This window comes from Primulina tabacum, chromosome 14, assembly GCF_025594145.1.
Source record: "Primulina tabacum isolate GXHZ01 chromosome 14, ASM2559414v2, whole genome shotgun sequence".
NCBI classification, from domain to species: domain Eukaryota; kingdom Viridiplantae; phylum Streptophyta; class Magnoliopsida; order Lamiales; family Gesneriaceae; genus Primulina; species Primulina tabacum.
Window position 1 is genome coordinate 28,883,113 of NC_134563.1, and position 11,061 is coordinate 28,894,173.

At 39.3% G+C, this 11,061-nt stretch overlaps 2 protein-coding genes and 1 long non-coding RNA gene across 3 annotated transcripts in view; 2 read left to right on the forward strand and 1 right to left on the reverse strand.

The window, feature by feature from the left end:
• The window catches only part of LOC142524597 (myosin-15-like), a 40,675-nt gene extending 32,408 nt beyond the window's left edge, over nucleotides 1-8,267 (reverse strand). The window contains exons 1-2 of the mRNA XM_075628631.1: nucleotides 8,215-8,267; nucleotides 447-641 (exon numbers count right to left, since the gene is read on the reverse strand). The gene's annotated coding sequence lies outside the window, so the exon portion shown is untranslated. The remainder of the gene's footprint in view (nucleotides 1-446; nucleotides 642-8,214) is intronic.
• LOC142523910 (uncharacterized) lies at nucleotides 798-2,721 on the forward strand. Its single transcript, XM_075627643.1, has 5 exons — nucleotides 798-983; nucleotides 1,103-1,825; nucleotides 1,906-2,076; nucleotides 2,157-2,578; nucleotides 2,697-2,721. The coding sequence occupies exons 1-5, from the start codon at nucleotides 798-800 to the stop codon at nucleotides 2,719-2,721; spliced, it is 1,527 nt and encodes a 508-aa protein (XP_075483758.1).
• On the forward strand, nucleotides 2,908-3,565 carry LOC142523664 (uncharacterized). The gene is made up of 3 exons (XR_012814812.1): nucleotides 2,908-3,003; nucleotides 3,074-3,130; nucleotides 3,209-3,565. It is a non-coding gene; the product is annotated as an uncharacterized LOC142523664 (long non-coding RNA).
• Nucleotides 8,268-11,061: the final 2,794 nt, after the last annotated feature.

An 11,061-nucleotide genomic window follows, 5' to 3' on the forward strand; every position in this document is an offset into this window, starting at 1 on the left:
GAATACACTCCCAAATTCATTTTATTCACCACAAACTTGAAATTTGTAACAAGAATACTTCTAATAAGATAAATAATCATCAGAACATATAGGCCAAGAAGTTTGGGATGTATGAAAGATACCATAGATGTCCGATAGTCATATATGATTGAAGGATGGAGATATCCATCTAAATGGAAAGTAAATCTTCTTGGTTTTTTTGGGTAAAACACAATAAGAGCTAAAATTAATCCACCAATTTTATATCACCAAGACAAGAGTTTTAATCACTGTGGTCACATGCCACGTGCTACAATTATATAAGGAAGAAAAGGCAGTTAGAACTTAATACTGTTAGCTGGGGAAAAAATCACAGATCTCAATTCTACCACAAATAATTTAACCAGGTCAAGTTTGAAAATTTTGGTAACCCGATGAAAAATATAAGCAAATCGCGAGAAACCAACCGATGTATAGCAGGACAACAAAATGCAATGGATAAGAACAAAATGTTATCATTGGTTTTCTTAATTCCTTCTATAAATACTCCAACAATTAGTATCCGCAATTTTTTCTCCAGATTCCATCGCCAAGTGAGATCCTCCAATTGCTTTTCGAGCTTACTCTTTTGCTAGCCGCAAGGCACCAGCCTCATTAGCCTCCTGTAAAAGAAATGAAGAAGGCTAATTGCGTAGAAAGTACAAATATGTCCAGTTTGATACATCAATAGAATAACATCGAAATATGACCGAGCAACGGTGGACAAAGTGTGGGTTGGTTGACCACGCTTTGTCGACCAATCGTGTGTTTGTCGACCAATGTTTGGTCGACCAAGCATTGGTTGGTCGACCAATCGTGGGTTTGTCGACCAAGAAGCTTTGGTAGAGGAAGAAGCTATGGTCGACCAAGCGTGGTTTGGTCGACCCACTCTTAGTCGACCAACGCTTCTTGGTCGACCAACGTTTGGTCCACCAAGCGTGGGTTGGTCGACCAAGCAACCAAACGTGGGTTGGTCGACCAACACACTTCTTCTCTTGCTCGACCAAGCGTGGGTTGGTCGACCAACGCTTGCTGGTTCAATGTAACATTAATTTTTATTCTAATATATTTGTATTTGTGACAGGTATATTTGCCGAGAAAACTAGGCAGGGATGCAATTTTTCGCTGCAAGCTGATTCTCGAATCAAGATATAAAGAGGTTTCGGAGAAGATTGTTCACTACCTCAACAACAACGAGAGAACCCTTTTTTTGGAGCCGTCTCCTTTTGGTAATTTGGTTAGGTATCATAGAGATATAAATATTTCTAGTCAAATTATGTGGTATTTGATGAGTAATCAGATAGTTGACACGGGTAGTGATGAGTTTTGGATGGTGGTGTGCAAGAGGCCGGTTAGATTTTCTTTGTTAGAGTGTTGTTTAATAACCGGCCTCGATTGCGATACAGAGCCTGTAGATGTACCAGAGGGAGGTGTCTTTGGCTCCAGACACTTTGGCGGTAAGTCTGAGATTATTTTGAGTGAATTGGAGGCAAAGATGAGTGTTCAAGTGCAGAATGAGGCTGGTGTAGACGTGGAGAAGTTAAAGATGGCTAGTCTTTACTTCTGTTGTTTTGTGTTCGGTGAGGGGACTAGGAAAAAAACGAATAAGATCGACCCTAAATACCTGAGGCTTATAGATGATTTGGATAGGTTTAACAGCTATCCGTGGGGTAGAGTAGCCTTTCGTGATGCGGTCCGATGTTTGAATAAGGACCTTTTAGGGCGATATAATTACCTCACCGATGCACAGGGTCGGAAAGAAGTTGATGGCAGCTTCCTTGTCGGTGGTTTTGTGCTGCCTCTGCAGGTATATTAATTTTTGAATGTTAAAACTGGATTTGTTATCTTTATTTCTACTAATAACATTGTTCTAAATTTATGTTACAGATCCTCGCTTATGAATATTATCCGAGCGTGGCACAAAAGTTTGCGAGGAAAAGAGATGTGGACGGTTTGATGTTGCCCAGGATGTTTCAATGGGTGACTAACACGTGGCCGTCAAACCGTGCCCCAACTGCTGTTGATGTCACTGCAGCCTTTGGTGATTCTGCTATAGATGTAAGTAATATGAATTGATTTGATATAATAAATGTGTACTTACTTTTTAATTAATCTGATACGTTATTAATTAAATGTAGGATTGTCTTGGATGTTTGACTCCTACTCCCGAGGAGCTCGTTTCAACGTATTATACGACCGGAGATTTTGTTGATTCTGCGCCTGATGCGGTCACCACTCGGGTACTCGAGCTCTGGAGGCAGGGTCAGACAGTCATATGTAGCGAGCACCCTCTGGAGTCTCCCTCAGTCCAGCACATGCATTCCGCACATTCACCTCCCTCTGTCCAGAACACACCTCCTGCACATGCATCTCCTGACGTTTCCGGCACCCGTCCTGGTGATCTCAATAGATCCAGCTCTAGCACCAGTTCTCCTATGCGTACGGGTCCTAGAGTCCACTTTGGACTCAATCCTTCCCGCCGCCCATCACCTTTGGAGCATCGTTTCGAGCGGCGATTGACTGTGTTGGAGGATTCTGTTACGTCAATGCATGTTAAGATGTCAGCAGAATTTATTGAGATCAGAGCGTCTATCAGGAGCATAAATCAAGCTCTAGTTGACTTGAAATCGAGTTTCAATCTTGGTCTCGATGAGTTGAGATTGAGTTTGACTGAACAGATTAGAGCTGGTTTTGCTGAGATGAGGTCTAACATGCCAGTGCAGCAGGACAGAGATTATAGCATAGCATATACCAGAGGGCGGAAGAGGAAAGCGTCCGAGGCAGATTTTGGTGAGTTAATTTTATTAATTATATTTATGTTTATGTAATATAATGATTTAGTACAATTCTCATAATTATTTTAATTTGTTTAATGTACGCTATTAGGGTTGGATGATAATCTGGCCAGGGAAATTGACAGTACTAGCCAAACACTACATATATTTGAGCCTAACCTTCCGGTCATTATAGAGGAGTCCTCAGAAGGTGAGTTAATGCACTTTTTTGATTTGATATTTTTGTATAGTATATTAAACAACAATCTTTTTATTTTTAGATATTCAAGTTACTCCGGATTCGCGTAAGTCAGGTGGCGAGGCGACCACGTCGAGAGGTTATTACACTAAACCTTGTCTATTCATATTTGCATTAAATTTCTTATTATTTTAATTTGTTGAATGTACGCTGTTAGGTGTGGCTGATAATATGGGTAAGGAAATTGGCAGTAGTAGCCAAACCCAACAGATATTTGAGTCTAACCTTCAAAGCATTCTAGAGGAGTCCACAGGAGGTGAGGTAATGCACATTTTTTATATTTATATTTATGTATAGTATATTAAACAATATACTTTATGTTTTTAGATATTCAAGTGACTCCAGATGCGCGTATGCCAGGAGGCGAGGCGACCACGTCGAGAGGTTATTAAACTATACCTTGTTTATTGTTCATATTTGCATTAAAGTTGTTACAATTGATCATTTTATAGATGACGGTGTGAGGCCACTTGCGGAGACCGTGACACTGAAGGTAAACAACTCGCTTGCACGAGTTAGGGCATCGATGCTCGACCGTTCACCTAGTAGGATTCGAGGTTTTACGCCGAATATGAGAAGTCTTTCTACGGACCCATGGCGATCGCAAACTTGCGTGTCACTTTCTCTGTAAGCTTTTAAATAAATCTTTTATAAAGTTTAAATTTGTAGAGGATTTCTTTTAAAACATTGAAAATCTTTTGTTATGTTGAATTCAGCACTTCGGCGAAGCTCTCCGTGGATTGGTTGAGATGCAGATCCGACATCCTGAAATGATGTCGGCAGATGATTCGTTAATGGACGGACATTTCTACGGTGATCTCAGTTTTGGCCGAAGATAAAGATATCGATTTCAAAATAAATCTAGCACGGATTGTGAGCAAAGTCAAAGGTAGTGATCCAGAATGGCCGTGTCTCTCGTGGGAAAAGGCATGAAGAATTCTCATCCCTGTCTACAGATCGGGGCTGTTTTTTGCTAAAACTCGTGACAGGGGTGAATAAGTGCATTATATATGACTTGCTGCGAAGGCACGATCCCAAATTCAAAGATCTGAATAAAGAAATAGAGCCTATACTTTAAACGCTGCTCGTCTGCTATCCATTGTTGGGAACAACCCACACCCCGAGAGGCCATGGAATATAAAACTACATGATGAATTCCGTGCCAAGATTATACAGTACGTTATTCCGTCTGCTATTTCATGATGAATCATAATCTCAAAACTATCCTAATTTCACAATTATGTTACATATTTTCGACAATTATTAATATCTATTTTTTAAAAAACAAAACTAATGGTCGACCATGAGGGTGATGGTCGACCATGAGCTTGATGGTCGACCAGAGTCTGGTCGACCATCAAGCTCATGGTCGACCATCACCCTCATGGTCGACCGATAGTTTGATGGTCGATCAAAGAAAAATAGTGGTCGACCAGCAAGCTAATGGTCGACCATGAGCTTGAACGTCGACCAAAATAAACTTATGGTCTACCAATCAAGCTAATGGTCGACCATTAGGCTCATGGTCGAACAAAAATAAAACTTTGGTTGACCCTCAAGCTATCTCTTTCTGAATTCACCGATCGAATGAATTCTGTTTTGTTTTCTTCTGCCAACTCTTTTCTCTAACAAAGGAGGCAACACCAATGAAAAATTAATGTTGCGTGGCCATTCATTTTCTTCCAGAACGGGATACACAGTCTCTGAGTAAGCCATGCACCATGACATTGTAGAATAGTACTCTGAACACATATCGTATAAATCAATCTTCGCTAACCAACTAGCTGCGATGGCATGAGCACATGAGATTCTATCAATATCAAAAACTCGACATGTGCATCTTTTTTATTCGAGTTCCACTATGGCCGAATGTCCACGACTCCTAACATCAAACTCCAGACGTCCTAATTCAAAAACTTGCATTCCTTGGGCATCTGTGAACCTGCTACGAAGAATCCCCTCGATCGTAGGGGTCAAGTTAGTGTTACTTGCAATTGATGCGTGGCGATATCGAGCAAACCAAGATGGCCAGTTTCTGCAAAGAATCCAAGAGTGCAATGATTGGCAGCTTTCTTTCTTCAAGTAGTCTAGCATTGATCGACTCAACCCCGTTTGTCGTCATAATATTGTAACGGGTCTTCGGACAATACGCTCGAGTCCATCTATCAAATGAGTCTCTCTCGACCAAATATTGCACTGCCTCAGGATATCTATTTCTAAAATCATTGTATGCAATATCAAACTCGAAAGTTTTATAAATTTTAGCAATGTGCAAAAACATTTCGGTTGCACCCTTCTTTTTGCATCTAGTCTTCATGTTTTGGGATAAATGCCACGCACAATGACCATGATGCGCATTTCTATAGACAGTAGAAACCGCATTAATGATCCCCTGATGCCTGTCAGAAATTATCACCAATTCATCCTCGTCAGGTGCTACTTCTAACAACTTCGTTAAAAACTAACTCCACGAAGAAGTACACTCGACATCTACGATTCCCCACGCCAAATGATATTGGTGATAATTTCCATCTTGTGCCGATGCCACCAGTAAAACACCATTATACTTGCCCTTCAACCACGTACCATCAATTGATACAACTTTTCGCATACTTCGATATCATCTAACGCATGCACCAAAAGCAAGAAACATATACTTGAATCGATTTTCCTCGTCGACAAATATGTCTGTTTTGCTTCCTCGATTCATCTGCTCAACCATGTGCAAATAACAACTCAATTTAGTAAAACTCTGCGTAGGATCACCTTTCAACATATTGTCTGCTAGTTCTTTCCTTTTCCAAGCCTTGTAGTATGATATATCAGCATTCATACTATTGCGCATCATCGCCATCACCGCTTTTGGTACCATTGGCACTGGATGACCTTGGAAATTATCCACTAACATATCACGAACAACAGCAGAACTCGCTCCACGGATTCTCTTTCGTCTCCCAGTCAAACCACATGTATGTGTATTGCAATATGTTCTAACGGAGAATGCACGTGAATCATTCTTAATCAAAGAGGTCCAGATTCTCCACTTACAATCAGACACTACACATTTTACGACGTACACCTTTTGGCTACTTTTAACCGTCTCAAATTCAAATCAAGCTTCCAAACTTATTCTAATTAGCTCTTTTTTCACCGCTTCTCGGTTTGGAAACTCTTGACCAACAAACAAGTTTGAACCATCCGTGAATGAAAACGTGTCATTATCAATATCCACATCCGCATCCAAATTTGCGTCATTGCTTTGAACCAAATTTGCCTCGACCTCAATTGCATCATTACGTGCTTTGTCATATAACTCGTCTGTGTTACTACGATCCACATGCAGGGCATCCGCATTATGCGCTTCGTCGAATGTGTTACTACGATCCACATGCATGGCATCCACATTATGCGCTTCGTCGAAAAAATCACTGCTATTATTACGATCCACAGAAACAATATTCAAGTGAAAATAATCATCAAAATGACTCTGTTCGTTAATATTGCAATTGTTTTCATCAATACCATATCCGTTCACATTATCAAAAGAATCAAAAGAAGCAACACATTCAATTTCAACTTGAAGCACTGGCCTACTTCTCGGACAACCAAGATACATATATGCTTTCAAATCATGGTCATTCTTTATATAAATTGGTTGAATGTTGCACGGCAAATCTAGAAGATAACTCAACCTCAAGTTGGCAGTGTCTTCTACTTTCCCAGCTCTATATATTTCACTTTTTAAATTTTCAAAATAACAAATATCATCATCCACTGGAATAGCAACAAACTTTGCATTGGCCTCTGGATTCCATTTATAAACCAGCCCCTCTGTCACTTCCCATTTCCCATCAAAATGAACAACAATAACGGTTGGCATATCTAAAAAGTGCACAAACAAATATGATAATTATAATGAGCAAAATGATTTAATAAAAAAAAAAATTACACACATGGTCGACCAAAAATTAGTTGGTCGACCAAGAAATTATGTCGGGTCGACCAAGATGATCATGGTCGACCCGGCAAACACAACAACTTGGTCGACCATTAAGAGTGTGGTCGACCATGAAAAAATTTTCTTTGGTGGACCGGGAAGCTTTTTGATCGACCAACTTAATTTTGGTTGGAAAATATTCTTCATTTTAATTTTGGTCAATTTTGGTCGACGAAAAAAACAATGAACCACACAAATTATTCATCTTAATTTTGGTCGATAGCTGCATGAAATGAAGAAAACAATGAACTGGTTCAAAGAAAATGGAGCAAACTTACTGTATTTTTCAAATAGAGACGAATTGGTCTTCAAATACAGAAGAATGGGGCAACATATGCGGGAGTAGATTTAGATCTGGATCTGAGGAATGAGCGCAACAACACCTGAGCAACAACAGTGTCAATTTCGATTTAATGTATCGCGGAAGAGGTAGATGGGGTAGATGAGTTCTTTAAATTTGGGAAGCTGATAATTGGGAAAAATGTGCGTCGAATGAGAAGAAAGAGAAGACAGCAATTAATTTAAAAAGTTATAAGGTTAATTAAGGTTTAATTTACTAATCAAAAGTCAACACCTTCTTTTTTTTAAAAAAAATTCAGACTCCTTGTTTTTTAAATCCTTCCTGTCTTAATCCTATTTTTTTAATTGCCCCGACACCGGACATAGTTTAGCTGCAAATAAATCTATCCATTTTGCCAATTCAAGAACCAACTAATCAAAAGTGACACAAGGATCCATAAAAGAAATGGATGGTTACACTAAGTCGGAGAAAACAGTGAAAATTAATGTTTCACCAATACATACTTCGCATGTGACATATTTTATATTGGACAATATGCCATATCAAATCATGTTATTGTGTTATACAAGAATGTATAAAATGAGTAAGACACACGTTAAATCCAACTGACTGAATCCTTCCCTTAATTGATTTGAATCAGCAATACAAAAATATTAGAATTTTTAAAAACATGAAATACTTCATATTTTACCAACTTAAATACTTATTATCTAGCTTGAACCTAAAAAAAGGTTAAAAGTGATTATAGATCAAGAATGACGACATCCTACCACCTTCTATACCACATGACAAAATTAAAGATGCGTACTTCAAAAAAAAAAAACCAAAATTCTTCAGAACCTGTCAGACAAAACAATGTTCTCACCTTTTTAAGCTTCCTCAGTTGTCTTTTTTGCCAACTTTTGCCTCCAAAGAAATGTAATATGTAAAATGTATCCAAAAACCTTACTTTGTTTACTTCACTGGTAGGACTACTTCTGTGTTCTAAAATTATCCATATGCTTGAACAAGAAATATTTAAAAAACCCACAAGAAAATAGTTACATAATTTTGTTGGTCCCACGTGCGGAATTTGAGATAATAAAACCCGAAAATAAAGAATAAACTGGACACCGAGATTTACGTGGAAAACCCCTAAAAATTATTAGGGTAAAAACCACGGGCAAGATGAAAAGAATTCCACTATAATATTTTGTGGTGTACAACTCAATCACTGTGTTTCCAAAGAGAACACGCACTCTCTTAATACAAGAGAACAAACACATCACAAATATTATAGAACTAAGCACTTAAATGCTATAAGATGAGAGAAAACTCGAAGAATGGATGATTTCAGAATGAAGGGGGGAGCTCTATATATAGAGCCCCTTGACCGTGTGAAAACTCGTATAAAAACACATTTTCTCCTCTGAAAATTTACGCGAAATTTCCGCTGCTTTGCATAGCCAACCACACGTTTTTCTTTTTAGCAAATTCAGCCAATTCTCCCGACATGCAATAAATGCTATGCTCCTGCCGACATTTCTCCCACTTGGAGATTTGATTGAAAATCAAACACATCTCCACACATCCTTTCAATATCGCCATTCCCTGCTGCTTACGGTTTCGCTAGACCACTTGATGATCTACACCACTCAAACTTATCAGTGTTCACTGGCTTGGTCAAAAAATCAGCTATGTCATCTTTGGTATGGATTTTCTGCATATCCACGCTTCCTTCTTCTACTACTTCCCGCACAAAGTAAAATTGGACTCTAATGTGTTTATTTTTGGAATGAAAGGCTGGATTTCTTGCAATGTGCAAGGCACTTTGACTGCCACAAAACAAAGAAACATTTTCTTGTTTGTGCTCGATCTCCTCCAATAACCTTTTGATCCATATTGCCTCATTGCAAGCTTGAGTAGCTGCCATGTATTCTGCCTCTGTTGTAGCCAATGCCACAACTGTCTGCAGTTTTGAAACCCAGTTTACAGCTCCTCTTGCAAGTGTAAACACATAACCAGTAGTTGATTTTCTCTTATCAGGATCACCTGCATAATCTGAATCGACATAGCCCCTGAGTGTAAAATCTGATCCTCCATAACATAATGCAGCAGCATTCGAGGTACCGTTGATGTATCTAAGGATCCTCTTAACAGTGCTCCAATGCTCTCGCCCAGGATTCGCCATATACCGACTAACTGCTCTCACTGCTTGAGCAATGTCCGGTCTTGTACATATCATGGCGAACATCAAACTTCCCACTGCTGATGCATATGGAACTCGAGACATCTCGATCCTCTCTGCTTCACTGCTAGGATACATCTCGGAGAATTACTTGAAGTTAACAAGAAGATGGGTCGATATTGACTTATTATATTGCATGTTGAAGCGTTACAAGACTTTCTTCAAATAATTTTTCTGGGAAAGCCAAATCTTTCTATTACTTCTGTCTCGATGAACTTGCATCCCTAGAATCTTGTTTGCTGGTCCCAAGTTCTTCATATCAAATTCCCTAGCCAACTGTGACTTCAATCATTGGACATGATCTTTGCTGGGACCTGCTACCAACATGTCGTCCACATACAACAACAAAATGATATAATCATCACCAGACCTCTTGAAATACGTACAAGGGTCTGCACTCAGTCTGTTGTATCCAAAGCTCATGATATAGGAATCAAATCTCATGTACCAACACCTCGGCGCCTGTTTGAGACCGTACAAAGATGTCTTCAACCTGCAAACCAAGTTCTCTTTGCTTATTTCCGCAAAACCTTCTGGCTGGAGTATATAGATTTCTTCTTCAAGATCTCCATGAAGAAATGCCGTTTTCACATCTAGCTGTTCTAGATGTAGGTCAAACACCGCACACAATGCCAACACTAATCTGACTATTGTAAGCCGAACCACAGGAGAAAATATCTCATTGAAGTCAATGTCATCTTTCTGAGCATACCCTTTTACCACCAATCTAGCACGATATCGCTTCACTTGGTTATTGTCATCACGCTTGATCTTATAGACCCATCTGTTTCCAATGGCTTTCATCCTTTGTGGTAGTGTAACAAGATCTCAAGTTTTATTCCTGTCTAATGCCTCCAATTCTTCTTGCATTGCTATCATCCACAAGGATACATCCGAGCTTTGAGTAGCCTCGTGGAAACTCAAAGGCTCACCATCCTCTGATAATAGACAATATGCAATATTGCTTTCAGTGACATAATCTGAAAGCCAAACTGGTGGTCTTCTGTCTCGAGTTGATTGCCTCACATTAGAAACCTCAGACTCAACATGTTCTTGTTATTCGTGCTCTGGTACTGCTTCACAAGAAACTTGACCTTCGTCCGTCTTATTTTCCACCTGAAATATAGTAGTTTCTGAATTCAATGTGCCTTTCTCTCCCTTTACTTTAACTTCCTCGAAGATAACATCTCTGCTGATGACAAGCTTGTGAACAGTAGGATCCCACAGGCGAAACCCCTTTACTCCATCAGCATATCCCAAGAAGATACATTTTCTGGATTTCAAATCCAACTTCGATCTTTCTTGCTCATTGTACAGAACGTACACAGGACTTTCAAATGTATGCAAATGAGAATAATCTGTCGGCATTCCGGTCCACATCTCCATCGGAGTCTTCAGATCAATCGCCACTGAAGGAGAACAGTTGATAATATAACAAGCGGTTTTGACTGCTTCTGCCCAAAATGACTTTTCTAGACCTGCAGT

Coding starts and splice junctions, on each gene's coding strand:
- LOC142523910 (XM_075627643.1), top strand. CDS start 798: ATGTTTGGTCGACCAAGCATTGGTTGGTCGACCAATCGTGGGTTTGTC. Junction 984..1,102: donor GGTCGACCAAGCAACCAAAC/GTGGGTTGGTCG, acceptor TATTTGTGACAG/GTATATTTGCCGAGAAAACT. Junction 2,579..2,696: donor ACGTCAATGCATGTTAAGAT/GTCAGCAGAATT, acceptor TTGACTGAACAG/ATTAGAGCTGGTTTTGCTGA.